Source organism: Marmota flaviventris, chromosome 18 (assembly GCF_047511675.1).
Source record: "Marmota flaviventris isolate mMarFla1 chromosome 18, mMarFla1.hap1, whole genome shotgun sequence".
Lineage (NCBI taxonomy): Eukaryota > Metazoa > Chordata > Mammalia > Rodentia > Sciuridae > Marmota > Marmota flaviventris.
In genome coordinates this window covers 19,566,490-19,584,897 of record NC_092515.1, presented here as the reverse complement: position 1 = coordinate 19,584,897, position 18,408 = coordinate 19,566,490, and the positions used below count along the sequence as shown (strand labels likewise).

Below are 18,408 nucleotides of genomic sequence, written 5' to 3'. Positions count from 1 at the left end.
AAGCAGATCACTGAGGACTATATCTTGTCCCTGGCCCCTCCCACCACCCCCATTCCTGAATGCCAGGAGCTAAGTTTTCCTCTCCCATGCCCTTCCACCATGATGTTTTGGCTTATCACAAGCTTAGAGCAATGGAGCCAGTCAGCCATGGACTGAAACCTCTGAAATTGAGCCAGAATAAGCCCCTCTTTCCTCCAGTTGCTCATGTTTTGGTCACAGCAATGAAAAGTTGACTAACACACAGACTCAAGGTGGATAGAAGTTGGCAGATCCTCTCAGTATGGCATGTGTTCTCCTTTGGCCTCTACATGTGCTTTTTTCAGCATGTGACCTCCTTTTGTTTCTGGGGATATAGTCAGTATTCAGGCATGTGCATTAGAAATCATCCTGACAAAAATCAACCTAAATACTGCAGTGCCATCTGTGGATTCTCCTCAGGAAAAAAAAATTCCATATTACAATGAAAGTTTGTAAATGAAGCTCCATGGTATAGTCTAACTCTCACAAAACCTAAACAATGTGTGATCAATTTTAATAGCAATTGTGGGAGATGTTGTTGTTGACTGACAAGGATTTGTGAAAAGAGAAGACTCAGATTTAAACCAACTCTCTCCAAAAGATAGAGAAAAGAAGAGAAAACCAATCAAATCAAATGACCTAAGTTGCCTAAGGAGATTTTCAGATGCCCTAACACTAAAAAGAATCCAGGAAGATAAAACAAGTATTCAGGAAGGACCTTTCCCATTCAGGCTGCACAGAAATGTACAATTTGGCATCTGGTTCATCAGTTCATTTTTCATTAGCGTGGTTCTTCTGAGTTTGTAAAGCTCTCTTCCTTCCCCAAAGGTAACACTCACGGTTCCACCTTAGTTTAAGGAAGAAAGTCCTATAGGTCTCAGATTTTAGTGGGACAGGTAGGTGTCATCAGGCCTGGGTTTCCATCCCATTCTTACTACAGTAGGTTATGTACACCCTTAAGCCTTCTTGCACTTAAGCGTCCCGAACGGGGTTCATGCAGCCCTCCTTTCAGCTGTGAATGACTTGGCTCGTTGGCGGCTAACAGACCTGGTCCCGCGAGAGTGGCTGTCTCTGCCCGAAGGCATTCGAGGCGGCGCCGAGTCGCGCTGGGTTACGCCCCTCCCATAGGCCGGCGCCGAGCGGGTAAAGGCTGCACAACCAAATTCACCGAGAATCCGGTATTCCTCCTAAAAACCGTAAGGTCGCCGGGGTTGATGCAAGGCTCCAAACCTGTCCAGGAGCTCCCGCCCGCGCCAGGACCCGAGTTGCAAACCCGTGCGCCGCCGCCCATCATGAGCGGCCCCTTGCGGCCGGGCTCTAGCGTCTGGCGGCGGGCGGCCACCGTAGTGCTGGCTGCCGGCTGGACGCGCCCGGGTGCCGCCGCCCGGTCACTGCCCCCGCCGCCCTCCGAAGGCTTCCGGCTGCTGCTGCTGCAGCGCTCCGCGAACCAAGGCTTTATGCCCGGTGCGCACGTCTTCCCGGGCGGCGTGCTGGACGCGGCAGATCGCTCTGCGGACTGGCTGCACCTCTTCACCGAGCACCAAGGGCAGCCGCGCTTCGGCTTGGGCCCAGCGCCGCCCCGGAGAGCCTCTTTCCCCGTGCTGCCCGACGCCGCCGACGGACACGCCGGGGCACTGCCAGATGACGTCGCCATGCGCATCTGCGCCATCCGCGAGACCTTCGAGGAGGCGGGGGTGCTGCTGCTGCGGCCCAGGGGCTCCCTGCAGGGCTCCGAGCCCCCAGGTCCGGCTCGGGAGCCCGGCCTTGCCCTGGCCCCGCCGCAGGGCCTGGATGCCTGGCGCGCGCGTGTCCGCCGCGACCCGCGCCACTTCCTGCGCCTGTGCGAGCACCTGGACTGCACTCCCGACATCTGGGCGCTGCACGACTGGAGCGCCTGGCTCACGCCATTCGTGCGCGGTGGCAGTCGGCGCTTCGACACGGCATTCTTCCTGTGCTGCCTGCGCGAGCCGCCGCCGGTCTATCCCGACCTGTCGGAGGTGGTGGGCTGCCAGGTAGGGCATCCACAGGGACCAGGTGGTAAAGCAGCCCTGGGTTCAATCCCAATAAACGAAGTACCGATAAATGAACAAGCAAATAAGTACAGGAGGATGTGTGTAGGTTATATGCAAACACTGCACCATTTTATACAAAGGACTTGAGCATCTTCAGATTTTGGAATCTGAGGGTGAAGAGTCCTGGAATCAAGCCCCCACAGGTACCAAGGGACAACTGAACTTCTATTTCTCCCCTCCTTTCCTTTGTGCAGTTTTCATACTTTTATTTCTATTAACTGCACAGTTATTTTTGCTTTAGACAGTAGACAAGTCTTTTTTCTCTCTCTCTCAGTACTAGGGATTGAACCAGAAGCCTTGTGCAAGCACTCTACCACTGAACTATATTCTCAGACCTTTGTTAAAATTTTGAGACAAGTTCTTACTAAGTTTCCCAGGCTAGCCTTGAGCTTTCAATCTTCCTGTTGCAGCCTCCTAAGTTTCTGGGATTACAGGTGTGTGCCACCTTGACAGTTTTAGTCAATCTTTTAAAGACTGGAAATAAGGGGAAAAATGTCTTTTTGGGTTTACCTGCATATTTACCATGTATATTGCTCTTCATTTCTTTATGTTGGTCAAAAGCTACACCTGGCCATCTATTTGTCCAAAGAACTTCCTATAGATCCCAGTGACTCAAGAGGCTGAGGCAGGAGGATTGTGAGTTCAAAGTCAGCCTTAGCTATTTAGCGAGACCCTAAGCAAATCAGCAAAACCCTGTCTTTATTAAAATATAAAAAAGGGATCTGGATGTGGTTCAGTGGTTAAGTGCCCCTTGGTTCAATACCTGGTACCAAACAACAACAACAACAAAAATAACTTCCTATAAAGGATTTTCTATAATATTTCTTAATGTCCAGCTCTTCTAACAATCCTCTAAATTTTTGGGTCAGAAAAATTCTTTATATTTTACTCTTACTTTTGATGCACATTTTGTAGGTGGACCGTTTTTTGATTTTGTTTTTCCCTTTCAGTACTTAGAGATGTTTCTTAATTATATTCTGGCTGACATACATTTTTTATGAGAAGTCTGCTGTTACTATTAATCATTCGCCCCCTACATTTAGTGTGTTTTTGGTGTGTGTGGCTACTTTGAATACTTTCTCTTGGTAATTAGTTTTCAGCAATTTTATTCTGATGTGCATTGCTTTCCCTCTCACTCCTTTTCTTTCTATCTTCCTCTTCTCCTTTCCTTCTCTTCTGTTTCCTTTCCATGTTGAGCATTGGACAGAGAGCCTTACCACTGCTAGGCAAGCTCTCTCTACCATTGAAGAACCTGCCCCTCTAGTCCCTATCTTTTCTTACTTGTTCATTTCTTCAAATGTTTCACATCTCGCTCTATTTTGTGACTTAAATTACACATTTTTTTTTTTTTTTTTTGTAATGGGTAATTGCATGGGCTCTCTCTTGTCCAGCAAGGGGGTCCATGGAACAGGAGTCGCTAATCAAGACTTCTTGAGACAAGCAGGAAACAGATATGAGTTTATTGTGCAGTATGTATATATATATTCAGGCAGTAGCTAAGCAGTTTACAGGCAGCCACCAATGCAATTTCTGCTAGCTGTCTTTGCAGCGGTCAAACGAGGAGTGGGCTGTGGAGCAAGTACAGGGACTCCAACACATGGCCTCACGCCAAGAGCTGTGCCTAAGGGGTAAGTGGCCTGCTATTTAGGCACCTAGCATGAGAGGAGTGACCTGCCACTCAGACGCCCTTAACTTATACCATGTATGCAGTACTCCATGCACTTGTCCCCACAGGTAATAAGGAATGAAACCAGGAGCACTTACTTAGCCACTGAGCCACATCCCCAGCCCTTTTTTGTATTTTATTTGGGTCTCACTGAGTTACTTAGGGCCTTGCTAAGTTGCTGAGGCTGGCTTTGAACTTGTGATCCTCCTGCCTCAGCCTCCCCAGCCCCTTGGATTACAGACATGCACCACCATGCCTGGCTCAGTTACATATCTGAGGCTACTTGATAATGTTCCATTGGTTATTGATGCCTCATTTGCTTTTTTCAATCTTTTTTCCTCTGTATTTAATTTTAATACATTCTATTGCTATGTTTTCAAATTTACTCTCTTGTGAAGTATCTAATCTGCTATAAATACAACCCAAGTGGATTTTTCATTTTAGATATTATTCACCTATAGAAGCTCCATTTAATTATTTAAAAATATTTTCTATTTCTCTCATCATGTGGATATTTTAATTTACAGCTTTGAACCAGTGAAACATACTTATAATTAGGGGCGGGGTAATGATCTTTTCTGGCTGGATGCAGTGGCTCAGACCAATAATACTTCAGTGATTCAGGGGCTGAGACAAGAGGATTGCAAGTTCAAGACCAGCCTAAGCAACTTAGTGAGATCTTGTCTCAAAATAAAAAATAAAAAGGATCAGGGATATAGCTTAGTGGTAAAGCATCCCTGGATTCAATCTGAAGTACAGACAAAAAATAAACTTCTCTCCAACTCCATGTTATTTGTAATTTCTTGGTCTTTTATATTGACTGATTTTCTTCTAGTTATGGATCACATTTCCTACTTTTGTCATGTCTTATAATTTTTTATTAGATGTTGGAAATTTTCGTTTTATGTTGTTAAGTGCTCGATTTTGCCATATTTCTTTAAATGGTGTTGGCAACATTTACTACAACTTAATACTTTTGAGATTTATTTTAAATGATTTTTGAGTGTATCTACAGTATCCTTTAATTTAGAGCCAATTTAGCCGCACTTCCATTGTGTGACTGGTAGGGAGTTTATTTGAATGCTCCTTATATTGAATCGTTGGAGGGAATTTGAAAAATTCTTGGCCCTAAATGAGCTCTGGGAATTTAGTCTTAAGCTTTTAGGTAATTGTTGTTCTTCTTCCCTCTCCTCCCCCCTCCTCCCCCCTTTTAATGTTTTAGTTGTGGGTGACACTACCTTTATTTTGTTTTTATGTGGTGCTGAGGGTCAAACCCATTGCCTCATGCATGCCAGGCCACAGTCACAGCCCCACTGAGCCACAGTCACAGCCCCAGTCGTTCCTTCTTTGGATATCATCTTTTCCAATACCATATCGTTTCACCTTCTGCATGGCCAGATGTGTGTTTAGCAAAGATTCAAGGGTGCTCTGTACAGATTTTCTATTCTGTGTAGATCCTTCCTCTTAGGTCCACTGTGTCCAAATGCTAGCCTGTGTGAGCTTCCCAAATTCTGATTTCTGTCTTCTCAAGTCTTCAAGAATCCTAGACTCTGATTAGGTTCTCTCTCCTTGTCCGATATTTTTAGGCAGAAACTCCAGACAATGGTAGGGTTCACCTCATTCATTTTTCTTTTCTGAGAAATTATAGTACTGCTTTTTTCAGTGTCTGGAAATAGTTGTTTCATAGATTTTATCCTGTGCTCTACTATTCAATTGGCCAAAGGAGTATAATTCAAACTCTCATGTGTGGAAGAGGAAGTTCCAATAAACAGTTTTTTTTTGAGATGGACCTCACTATCTTGCCCAGGCTGGTCTTGAATTTGTGGAGTCAGTGATTCTCCCACCTCAGTTTCCTCAGTGCAGGTGCTTTAAATGTACACCACCATACCCGGCTAGTAATTCTTAAGTTAGCTTAGATGAGTGGTTCTTAAATGGGGGTGATTTGCCCACCCCATCCAGGGGTACACTTGGCAATGTCTGGAGCCTTTTTTTTTTGGTAGTCACAATTAGGGGGTTGTTACTGCCATCTAGTGGGTAGAGCCCAAGGATGCTGCTGGTATCCCTGTTTCAGTGAGTACACAGCAGCCCTCAACAAAGACTTTTGGCCTGGTGTCAGTTGTGTTGAGGTTCAAAAATCTAGTAGAAACAGTGGAATTTGGAGTCAGATACCCCAAGAGTTTGAAACCAAGATTTTCTAGTTAGAGGAGCTACCTAAATGTTCTCATCTGTAAAATGGGACTTTGCAGCATTATCCTAAGGACTAGAAATATTTTATATAAAGCATTTTGAGCAGAGCTTTACTGGTAACAAGTAAGCAATAAATGATAACTTATCATAACCATGGTCTAGAATAATCTGAAGAGGTTGGATTAAGTGGAAGATGACTATCATCTTGCCTGTTGTCAACTCACAGGACAGAGAAATCAGAATGCCCTGGAAATAACTTAACAATTGGGTAACTTGGAGACCCAGAGCTTTGATTTTCAAATTGCAGCCTTGGCCAACTTCAGAATGATCCCTCTACCAGGGCCCTCTACCAGAGCCAAAGGGATGTAAAGATTTATCAGGCCTCTTGGGATAATTGAGCACATATAGGTTCACAAACCTTTGATCCATAGTCACCTAAGGCAGAGGTCAGTTTTAACTCTGAGTTTGGGGTGGGGGGGCCGTTAGAAAAACTCAGTCCTGGTGTATGAGAACTGGCCACCAAAGAGGAAGGTGCCTAAAGACCAAAGAAAAAGGCAGACAGATCCGGCATTGCACAAAGTTGGAATTTATTAGGAGCTTCCACATGTCTTGGGCTGCAGCAGGACAAGAGGACTCCCTGCATTCCAGGGCAGGAGGAAGGAGTTTATATGCTAAACTAGAAGAGGGTGGGCTGTGGCCCAAGTGGAATGGACTGGGCTTTCTCAAAAACTATTACTGTGTCATATGTCAGTTAAGAAACAGGTGCAGTGATACATGCTTGTAATCTCAACTGCTTGGGCTGCTGAGGCAGGAGGATCACAGATTACCCAGGCCTGCCTGGGCAATTTATCAAGCCCTGATCTCAAAATAAAAAAAAGGGCTGGGATGCGGCTCCGTGGTAAAGCACTCCTGTGTTTAATCCCTAGTACTATAGAAAGAGAAAAAAAAAAAAGGAGGGGGGAGAGGGAAAAGGAGAGAGGAAGGGAGGGAGAGAAGGAAGGGAGGGAGAGAGGGATGGTGGGTGGGTTTGATTATCAGTGGCTAGGGCCTTTGGGAGTTTTTCTGTACTCCTGAGTCACTCTTTTAATCTCAGGGTCTGTGAAGGAAAGCTGTGGCAGGAGAGCAGCTTGCACCACTTGAATTTAATGGGCAGACCCTGTCTGGCTGAAACCCTACAGTTATTAGTCTCCGGACTGTAGGCTGAGGCTGCTTCTTGACCTTCTTGAAAGCTCCTATTGTTCCTGATTCTTCACCACCATTGTAGTGTGTGTCATACATCATGATGTATTTTGGTGGCTAAAAGCCCTATAGTGTCTCTTTTAGAGTTTTGTCCATCATTTCCTCAGGCCAAGCCAAGGTACCTGTTTATGGGAGGAATGAAGGCATCAAATTCTCAGTTCACTGTCAGAAGTTTACCCTTCAGTCTTCCTTTGGGAATGAACAGAACCACTATAACCCTTCCACATCTTCTTCCTTTTATGCTGAACAACTCCCAACTCAATCCTTAGTGATCCGTCCTGGTTCACTGACCTTGGCTGGGGTCAGTGCTCAGTAATCAACCTCTTAAGAGGATCAGCACAGCTTTCTTCTCTGGATCTTTTTTTTTTTTTTTTTTTTTAAATAGAGCAGGTCTTGCTATGTTGCTCAGGCTGGTCTTAAACCCCTCTAATCAAGCCATCCTCCTGCCTCAGTCTCTCAATTAGCTGGGACTACTGTTTGTGCCACTGCAACACCCTCCCCCAATGTTTCTTTTTGTCTCAGAGGGATCTAGCAAGGCACTTGAATGATATAAGATATAAAATTATAAGTAGATCCTATGCATTAACCTAGCAGTCTATTTGATGGAAGCCCTACCTTTATCTTCCACAGTGGTCATCTCCATCAGAGGCAACTAAAAGTTTCATATCAAAAGAAATTTGGCTGGCGCCCCCACAGTTCTACGAAGTAAGACGACTTAAAAACTTTGCCTCTCTGTCTGACCTGCACAAATTTTGTTTGGATCGTGCCTTAGAAGAGGCTGAACGGTGGCTGCCAATTACATATTTAACTGCTGATGGAATGCTCCAGCTTTTACCTGGTAAGTCAGTGAAGCAGCAACACATTTTGTCAGTATGCACAGTCACTGGGCTGTCTGGCAGTATTACCCAGCACAGAGATATGAATTACAGTTAAGTTGTGTAGCCTACAAGGTATTAATTAAATAGAGCCAAAGTCTGTAAAACATCAATGTTATTTATATAACCAGAAATTCTGAATGACATCACATACACATTTATATAGGTATATTTTTGGGGGGTTACTGGGGATTGAACTCAGGGGCACTCAACTCAGCTCTATTTTGTATTTTATTTAGAAACAGAGTCTCATTGAGTTGCTTTGCACCTTGCTTTTGCTGAAGCTGGCTTTGAACTTGAGATCCTTCTGCTTTAGCCTCCTGAGCGATTGGGATTACAGGCATGGGCCACTGTGCCCAGCTTATAAGTACATTTTGTAGACATTGACAGATTTCTTTCTCATGCATTATCTCACTTTGTACAGTTTATTTTTTTAAAATTTTTTTAGTTGTAGATGGACACAATACCTTTATTTTGTTTATTTTTATGTGGTGCTGAGGATTGAACCCAGTGCCTCACACATGCCAGATAAGTGCTCTACCACTGAGCCACAACCTGAACCATAATTTTGAATTATGAGAACTTGTAAGCTGCCAACCAGAGTTATGGTCTTTTAACCATACAGTATGCCATGAGTATAAAATTGAGGTAGGATATTTGTTGATGATCGATTGTAGTTTGGCGAACTCAGTTTTGTGGCAGGGATTTTGTGACCTATCATACTTTATATCTGCCTGCTCAGCTCCTGAGAATAGTGATAAGATTTGTTACTCAACCTATAGTTTGGCAGTTTTGATGTAAATAACAACTTCTTTAAATTAACCTTATCAGAACAGCCCATATAGAAATATCAAAAGTATGACTGTCAAGATCAATATCAATGTCAGTATTTAATACACTAAAGAGAGTCATGAACTAATATAAAATTTACAGTTCACAATGAAGAACATTTCAGTCAGAAATTTTTATGTACTCAAAGAAAATTCTTGGGTAGAGGATAAGGGGAGGGTGAAAATATTAAAAATATGAGAAAAAATTAATATAAACTTGTAAAACTAGGGTTATTTAACAACTCAGTTCCAAATGCATGAAATAGATAAAAATAAATACCAATTTATATGTCATTAATATATTTGAATGATTTATAAAATGATACTTTATAGATTTAAGTTTTTATTATTTTTCAGGAGATGAGCTGTACCTAGAAGATTCAGACTATGTAGAAAAGTCTTTGTCTACTGAAAAAACAACTAAAGAAATCATGAAGGAAGGCAAGAAATTTCACCGAATAGTGATACACAATCGCCATCTTTATGAGGTCCATGTGACTGTTCAGTCAAAGTGTAAACATGTTTATCCTAAGAACTACATAATAAATAAGAGCCATTTGTAGGGAGCTACTTCTTTCTAACTAAACTATTTCAGTTGTGGGAATGATTAAGAGGGTTGACTAAACTTGTTTGAAAATTATATAACTTGGTGCCTGTGCAAGCTATCATGGAGTGTTTCTTCTTTTAAGTGTGTTGTGGAGCTCTCTTGCTTATTTTATTCTTTTAATCATTCAGTATGCAGTGAGTATAAAATTGATATGTTACCAAAATGAGAAAAAAAAAGTCACAAGGGGGCCTACTTCTATATTGTTTTATTAGCCTAAAAGTTTAAATAAGATGTTCTATTGCCATTGTTTCAATTGTCCCACATATTAGCATTTTTCCTGATGTGCTTTGGAAGTTGAACCATGAATTTCTTAGACTTTCTGCTGAAATTAATTTAAGAGTGCCTGACTGGATGGCAAACACTAGACTGAGACACCCTTCAAGTGATAATGCCATTGTTTTCTTGCTATTGTCTTTAGCTTGATTACTAAGATCCAATTCTGTTTAAAACCAAGTGGCATTAGTAAATATATTATGTTTTCCAAATTGGAAATCTATTTTAGTTAATATTTTAAAGAAATATGAAGCCATACAGACCTATCAACTTTTATGTTATTAAGTGCTGGTTAATAAATACAGAGTTCAGAGAGAATGTTAAATTAGGTTTATTTTCAGTATGATTAATATGGATAGTGTTTTCACCTCCTTTAAAGAGGTATAATTTTTTTTGCTGATTAAAGGTGGGAATTAATAGTTAAAAACACCAATTCTTTTTCATTATATTTGACTATATTATGCATAACACAATGGATTTCTTATTTCATGAAATTTCTTAGTTTTTCTAACAACCAAATAAAGACAATCATAAAACTTATGTGTATTATTTAATCCTGATTAGAGGAATATATCTAGAGCAGTGGTTCTCTACCTGGGCACTTTCGCCCTTGGGTCAATTCTAGACATTTCTGTTTGTCACAACTGAGGAGGGGATACTACCACCATCTAGTGGAGAGAGACCAGGGATGCAGTTAAATAACCTGCCTGAGACAAAGAGTTGTCTGGCCAAGGCTGAGAAACACTGATTTAAAGGCAATTTTACTTGTTTCAGTAAATGGTCCCGATAGGTGAAGTATGAGAACCACAGACATAGTTGTCATTCCTTCTGGCTTCTGAGTCTATTATAACTCTCCTTAATGACTTTTAGCCTTGGGCTTAGTCTTTCATTCTCAGAGAATACTAGAATGTTACAGGGAAGGGACCAAAGGAACCTGTTTATGCCATGATTTTTTCAAGTGAGAAAACAGATACAGATTCATGCAACTATTTAGTGCCATAAGCAGGGGAAGAACTTTACCCCTAACCCTGCTACACTTTTCATTGGAGTTACTATGACTGAGTGGTTTTAGATATCATGAAAAAAATTATGTGACTTTTTTTTTCATAGAAAAGATAGTTTAACTCAATATTGTTAATCTGAATGAAACTTGTCCCCCAGGAATTCTTTCTGGGCAGGCATAGTGGCACAATCATGTAATCCCAGTGACTTGGGAAGCTGAGGCAGAAGAAATCACAAGTCAGTCTGGACAGATTGGTGAAATCCTGTCCCAAAATAAAGTATAAAGGGCTGGAGGTGTAGCTTAATGGCAAAGCACTCACATAGCATGTGTGAGACCCTGGGTTCAATCTCTAGTACGTTGGGGGGTGGGGAGACACAAAAATATTTCGTTTCCTTCAACTGATCACATGACTTCCTATCTGCAGTGACACACTGCCCCAGCAGCCCCAAATAAAGCCGCTGAAAAGTTGTTTTAGAGTCTAGCTTGTGTTTGTGGCATTCATCATATGGACTCTTACTGGATGGCTACCAGGGCCTCAGGTACAGAAGCAGAGAGATGAAGACTTATCCCTGCTCCTCCTCTTTCATTCTATCACTACTCCATGCTAAACTGTCCAGGAAAACACAGCCAGAAAAACTTGTCTTCTATGATATCACACATCTCTTGAAACTACACTTATAAACTAAAGAATAAATGCCTAGTTGGCATGTGTTTTCATTTCATGTTGTGAAAAAAATTTGCAAAACAACATACTATAGCATGGGATCTAGTCAAAAGAAAAAAAGGCAGTCATATGCTACCAAGTGGGTATAAACCTGGATCCAGGGCTTAGGGATTGGAACTGTCACTGGGACTGACCAGAATCAAATCCTATTGCCCCCACTTTTTTTTTTTTTTCATACTGGGGATTTAAAACAAGGGGTGGGGGTGAGAGGGTGAGGTAGGGTTCTACCACTGAGCTATATTCCCAGCAATTTGGAGACAGGGTCTCCTTAAATTGCCGAGATTGGACTTGAACTTGTGATCCTCTTGCCTCAGCCTCCCCTGTAGCTGAGATTACATCTGTAGGCCATTGCAGCCAGCTTCCCATCTCTTTTGATAAGGTTTAGTGCTTTCAGGTGAAGCTGTTTTTCTCCTGGCAGTCACACCTATCCTTTCCGACCACCCTTCTGAGATTTTAAGCATATATTTTGTGGCACCTTGTGAAATTAAGTTTTAAAACTGGAAGCTTATGTGATCACTCTGTTCTTAAATACATGGCCACACAATTTCCACAGTCCCTGTCTCAACTGGAGGCCACGTTGTTGGTTCTCTTTGCAAATGAGCTCATTTTAGTGTAAACTTAAGAAATTTTGCTTTCTCATAATTTAAATAAAGAATTCAGCTACAACAGGGAACAGTGGCATACTTCTTCCATCCCAGCTACTCAGAAGGCTGTGGCATAAAGTTGAGGTCAAGGCCAGCCTGGGCAACCTGGCGTGAACCCATCTCAAAAATGTAGCTCAGTGGTAAAGCACTTCCCTAGCGCACGCCAGGCCCTGAAAAAAAGGGGGAGAAGAGGTGGGCGGGAGAAAATAAAAGAAAAAAGGATTGAGCTGGAAAATCATCTAGACCAGCACCTTTCTTCAGCTGGGTTCCACTGGAAGGCCAGGTGGCTGCAAAGACCGGGCGCAGTCTTTCCGGAAGGTGCAGGGCAGGTGGGAATGTTGTCAGGGACGCCCCTGGACCCCGGGATCCTGGCGGACCAGGAGTCCTCCTCACCACCAAGGCTGAGAGCGAGAGTCGGGTATCTTTTAAGGACGGACCCCCGGGGTGGTGAAGCGGAGGACGCTGGTCTAGACAGGGCGGGAGGGCCCGGGCCTCCCTGAACGCAGCGACCTCCAAGTGGCTGGGGCCGCAGGCTCCTCGGGACAGGTAAGATGGAAGGCAGGCGAGGCCCTGGCTTTCGGAAGCCGCGCAGTCGGGGACGTACTCCGTCCGCCCGCCCCGCCGCTCCGCCGCGCTGCGCGCAGGCCGGCCGTTGGGCGCCTCACGTGGTCTCTGCGCACCTCGAGGCCTGCGTGGGGGCCGACGCGGGCCGTTGCGCACGTGGGCTGGTGTCGGCGGCGCCGTGGGTGTGCGGGAGGCCAGAGGCGAGGCGCGCAAGAAGCTTCCAGCGTGTCTTTCGCAACCGCGGCGGCGTCGAGTTGGAGGACCCAGCGCGTCGACTCTGGGACGTGGCGGCCAGTGGCCCGGAGGTCCGCGTGGGCGAGTGGTGGAGAGGAGGCTGGAACCTGGGTCCAGCGGCGGGCGCGCCCCGACGTAGGGCGGAGGCGCCAAACTCTGCGGGTAGGGCTGGGAGCACGGCAGAGCGCGGGCTGGACAGTGTCAGTCGTCTGGGAGGAGCGGGCCTGCAGGCCAGAGGAGGCGCGGGCAGGATGCTCGAAGTCCTGGTGCTGAAGGTGAGCGCGTGGCCTCCGCTGACCCCACCCCACCGTCCTGTCTTCAGTAAATCGTGCTGGAAAACTGAATATCCGTGTGCAAGGGAGTGAATCTTGACCTTTACCTAACACCATATAAAAAAATGTTGTGTACCCAGTACTGGGAATTGAACCCAGGGCCCTTGCATGCTAGGCAAGTGCTCTATCACTGTGCTCTACCTCCAGACCTTTTTGTTTTATTTTGAGGCAAGTCTCATTCAGTTTCCCAGGTCGGCCTTGAATTTGCAAATCTTTCAGCCTCAGCATCCCAAGTAGCTGGGATTACAGGTGTATGTTGCTGTGCCCAACAGAATTTCCTTCCTAATTTAAGGCTGAATAATATTCCATTGTGTGTATTTACCACATTTTGCTTATCCATTCATCTGCTCATGGACAATTGGTTGTTTTCACGATTTAATTATTGTGAACACTGATGCTATGACCAGGATGTACACATATCTCTTCCTATATTCTTTTTTTAGTTTTTTGGAGTCTTTGCTGAATCATATGCTAATTCTACTTGTAATTATTTTAAAATGACTGTTTTCCACAGTGGCTATACTATTTCACATTCTTAACAACAATATACAAGGGTTCCACTTTTTCTGTATCCTTATCAATAACCTGCTATTTTATAGTTTTTTTTTTTTTTTTTTTTAATAGTAGCTATCCTAATGAGTGTCAGGTAGTAGCTCATTGTGATTTGGAGATGGAATCCGAGTCCTTCCTGGTGATTACATTTCTCAGGAATAGCTTTCAGGTTCTTTGAGAAAGACACATGAGTTGTAGTTACATATTTATAATTTTAAGCCCTTTTAGTAAGTGCTCTAAGAAAGGGAGGTGGGGGCTGGGCCAGGTACAGTGAATTATCCTGGCAGCATTGAATTTTTTTTAAAAAAATTTTATTTTAGTTGTTGATAGACCTTTATTTTATTTATTTATATGCGGTGCTGAGAATCAAACTGAGTGCCTCACACGTGCCAAGCAAGTGCCCTACCACTGAGCCCCAGCCCCTGAATTTTCTTATGCAGGCATTTTGGTGGGAACCTTCCTCATCCTAGGGATGTGGCCACCTGCTGCTAGAAGCCATGCTAGAGTTTGGATGTCCCTAAGTGAAAAAGATTTGGCAGAGTTGTTACATGCCCAGGGTTCTATGTTTTTGTTGAATATCAACTAAAACTTTTTCTTTCAGTCTTCCAGCTGTTGGTCTTCTCTGGACTCCTTGGAGTCTCACCTAAGCTGTTGAAGATATGCCAAAGATGTGAGGGGCTTTATATGCAGACTTTAGAGCTCCCTCTCTTTGGCCCTCCTTTTCTTGTTTCTCCCCTTAGTTTTCAGCTGCTCTGGCAGCTCCAAAACTCTTTTCTCTGATTCCCCAAACAACATACATTGTGCCTTTCTGCTTGAGGTGTAAGAGTCTTCATACCACGTGGCTGAGGGTTGGGTGCTGGAGGGGCGGGGTGGGGGGGACCTGGGAAAAGCTGTTTAACACAGTGAGGTTTCCTTCTTTCAGGAACCAAATCTCTTCCAGGCTTTGGCTGCTTTTGGCAGCTCTTCAGTGCCTTCAAATTGTTTTGTTTTTTTCCAGGGCTTATAATTGTTACCTGCAGATGTCATAAGGATTGTTCTGCCATTACTTGAATCAGAATGACCACTGTTCTTTTTGCCAATTTTTTTTATTATAAAACTGTTCAAATATTTGGAAAAAGTAGAAATAATACTACTGCAAACATCTGTGTTCCTGCTTGTTAGTTTTTAGGATCCCCAAATCTTGGGACATCATTGCTTCTAGGTCCTTTCACTAGGCAGAGCTAGGAAATACATTTGAAAAGTCATGAATTCTTCTATTTTCAACTCAAATTTAACTTTTTAATATTTTCATCTTATGTCTAATAATGAGAATCTTGGTTTCTCATAATAATAACATGTAACCAGATATATTCCAACAGGTTTGACATTAATTTCATTCTTCCTTCCACCATAGGTAATAGTTATATGTATTTTGGTTTATTTATCATCTTTTATTTTTTAATATTAGTATAATATACATATATTCTTATTTATTTCTTCTTCTTTAGAAAAACAATGTTAAAAATATTGGCCTGACCCTTGCTTGTATATATTATTAAATGTTTTCAAAATATGGAGATAAAGGGCATTTCTGCTTTTCATAGCACATAATTGAGAATTAATTACATATTGTTGCTTACACACTTTGGTATTTATATTTGGTCTGACTATTTAAGACAAAAGTACTTGTTAAGAATTTGTTAGATCACTTATGTTGGAAATAGTTATCATGTTTGTAAGATTTATCATTTTATGGTTCTACTTTTAAATCATGTATTGTCTTTTAACCATTTTACAGATTGAAGATCCAGGTTGCTTCTGGGTTATTATAAAAGGATGTAGTCCCTTTTTAGATCATGAAGTAGACTACCAAAAACTAAATACTGCCATGAATGACTTTTATAACAGCATGTGTCAAGATATAGAAATAAAGCCATTAATATTGGAAGAAGGGCAGGTATGTATCCAAATGTGGTTTAATCACCATGTCTTGAAACACTACTCAAAATGTAAAGTACTTTGTCACCTAAGGTGATAAAATCTTTTGGAGTAATGTTAGTTGTTTATAATCATTGCCTGGCTTTAGGATTTTTAGCACAAGATAGAGGCTAGCCATGCAAAGACAGTGGTTGTGTAGGATTCATGTGGAGCAATAGGAAATGGCATGACATCTAAATCCAGGCATTAAGACCATATTCCTGGGTCTGGGAATGAAGAGATTATCTAAATCCACTGCAGGTGTAGGCACTTCAGCAGAGGGCTTGGAGTTTTCAGTCTAGTACTGACATGTCCCTTTTAGCCCCAGCTTGTGTTTCTTTCTTTCTTTATTTTTTTTACTCCACATTGTGGCCTTTTTTTGCCTTCTTGCAATGTCACTGCCCATTGTCCACTGTGTGATTGTCTTGACAAATCAGCATTCGTGAGAAGAGTTTGAATTCTTTTAGTGATGTGATGGGAATTTTTTTTTTTTTTTTTTTTTTAGAGAGAGAGAATTTTTTTTAAATATTTATTTTTTAGTTCTCGGTGGACACAACATCTTTATTTTTTAAATTTTTATGTGGTGCTGAGGATTGAACCCAGCACCCTGCGCATGCCAGGTGAGCACGCTACCGCTTGAGCCACATCCCCAGCCCCAAGGGAAAATATTTTATAAACTCTTTTTGAACAAATTAGAAAACATTTTAATCTCTTTCCCCAAAAATCATTAATAATATATTTTATTATTTTTCTATACCATTGCCTTATTGAAGGAATGAAACCAGGTCATTTGTCCTTTTAAAAAATATTTTACATTTTGGACTCCCAAGGGCTTCCTTTTGGAGGTGGACTGATAGTTAAGTAGAGTTAAATACAAAGCTTTGGATAGACACAGGGTCACTTTTTTTCTCTTAAGAATGTGCTGTGAAGTTCATGTTGTATTGAATTGGAAAGTAATATCACTTTTTGGTGGTACTGTGATTGGCCAGTGGATTCAGGTGGTGACAGCCTGATCCCTCCCTAGGATGCTGCCTGTGGTTTCTCCATTCTGTAGTGACCACCATGACATGCATCAGCTTTTATTCATGCTTTGGACATGGTGATTTCTCATTCCCTCTGCATCCATGAGCTGGAATTCTGTGTGGAATCTTCCCTCCTTTATTAGGACTGAAATAATACACTTTATAGTAAAGAAAAAGTTGCTTGATCCTTTCCCCAGTGCATTTTCAGCATGATGTTCTTCCATTGGTGTTCAGAGGTTCATTTTGTTTTTCTTTCTTCTATTTTGTATGTGTGTGGTGCTAAGAATTTAATCCAGAGCCTCATGCATGTTAGGCAAGTGTTCCACCATTGAGCAACATCCCTAGTTCCTTTTCTTTTCACTTTTAAGTGCCTTTTCTTTTCATTTTTATTTTTCTGGCTTGTAAATGTTTTCTTCAATTATAATCACTGTTCAGCTTGATACTTAAATTGTTTAATTTTTGACAAGCAGTAGCCCTAGTATAACACAGTTTCAAAGTTTACTAGTTATGTGAACTATTAAATAGTCAAACCATTCTTACAAGTTGCATGAATTTTAGCATTAAATATAAATACCCTGTATCCTTTGTCAGAATTTATCTTGAATCATTTGAGTTTTGAATTATGTGAGGTTCTTAGGCGCTTATCCCTTACAGTGTGGCTGTACCATACTTTCCAGTTTCAGTTCCAGAGGTCAGGAATCTCCGCTGGTCCACTTCTTCCCTGACTGGGCACAGCTCTTGCTACTGGCTGACTTTATAAGCCTGTGGTCAGCATATAATTTGGTTGGCCATGGAATACCTGTTGAGTATGATGGTCCTGTGGTTCAGTCAGGATGCCAAGGACTGTCACTTAAGTGGAGTGGTTCCCCTTAAGAGAGGCTTTTGAAGACTTAGTATATGCCAAGCACCATGCTGAGTCCTGGAAATATGGCAGTAAGCAAAACAAAAATAAAATTTTCATGGATCCAACATCCGTTTATGAAAGGTAGTAAACAAATTTAGAGGGTAGGAAAAGCCATGCAAGGGAATGAAGAGGATGACCCTGGGGTTGCAATTTTATATCAGTCTGACGCATATTAACAATCATTTGTAAGCTTTCTGATATAGGAAGGTAAAGCAATGCATTTGAAAATTTTTACTTTCTAATAATTTTCCTTAGTTAAGGAGTCAGCATGATTTCATAATAGTCCCCCTTACCTACCTGCAAGGGATATGTTGTTCTAAGACCCCAAGGGAATGCCTCTCTATATACACTGTATTTTTTCCCATCCATTAATACTTATGATAGTTTATGGATTAGTCACAGTAAAAGATTAATAATAACAAATAAAACAATAATTATAATAATACACTTTAATAGTTTTCACTTTGGGGCCATTAAGGGTTACTTGAACGGAAGTACCTGCAATATTGTGACAGCTAAAATGACTACTAAAACGACTACTGAGTGATTAATGGGCAGGTGGCACATGCAGCATGAGTATGGTAGACATACTGGGATTGTTGGAAGGAGATGGTGAGATTTCATCACACTGCTCAGAGTAGAGCACAACTTAAAACTTGTGAATTGTTTATTTCTAGAATTTTCCATTAATATTTTCAGGTTTTGG

General features: G+C 42.0%; 2 protein-coding genes across 2 annotated transcripts in view; both read left to right on the top strand.

Moving 5' to 3' along the window:
* The first annotated feature begins 1,139 nt into the window (after window positions 1-1,139).
* Nudt19 (nudix hydrolase 19) lies at window positions 1,140-11,468 on the top strand. Its single transcript, XM_027941446.2, has 3 exons — window positions 1,140-2,030; window positions 7,813-8,020; window positions 9,245-11,468. Exons 1-3 carry the CDS (start codon window positions 1,233-1,235, stop codon window positions 9,448-9,450), a joined length of 1,212 nt encoding a protein of 403 aa, XP_027797247.2. The 5' UTR covers window positions 1,140-1,232; the 3' UTR covers window positions 9,451-11,468.
* A 1,719-nt stretch (window positions 11,469-13,187) lies between these two features.
* Window positions 13,188-18,408, top strand: part of Tdrd12 (tudor domain containing 12) — a 66,268-nt gene continuing 61,047 nt past the window's right edge. The window contains exons 1-2 of the mRNA XM_071604534.1: window positions 13,188-13,211; window positions 15,598-15,756. Coding sequence (XP_071460635.1) covers window positions 13,188-13,211; window positions 15,598-15,756 — 183 coding nt within the window. The remainder of the gene's footprint in view (window positions 13,212-15,597; window positions 15,757-18,408) is intronic.

Coding starts and splice junctions, on each gene's coding strand:
- Nudt19 (XM_027941446.2), top strand. CDS start 1,233: ATGCAAGGCTCCAAACCTGTCCAGGAGCTCCCGCCCGCGCCAGGACCC. Junction 2,031..7,812: donor CGGAGGTGGTGGGCTGCCAG/GTAGGGCATCCA, acceptor TATCTTCCACAG/TGGTCATCTCCATCAGAGGC. Junction 8,021..9,244: donor AATGCTCCAGCTTTTACCTG/GTAAGTCAGTGA, acceptor ATTATTTTTCAG/GAGATGAGCTGTACCTAGAA.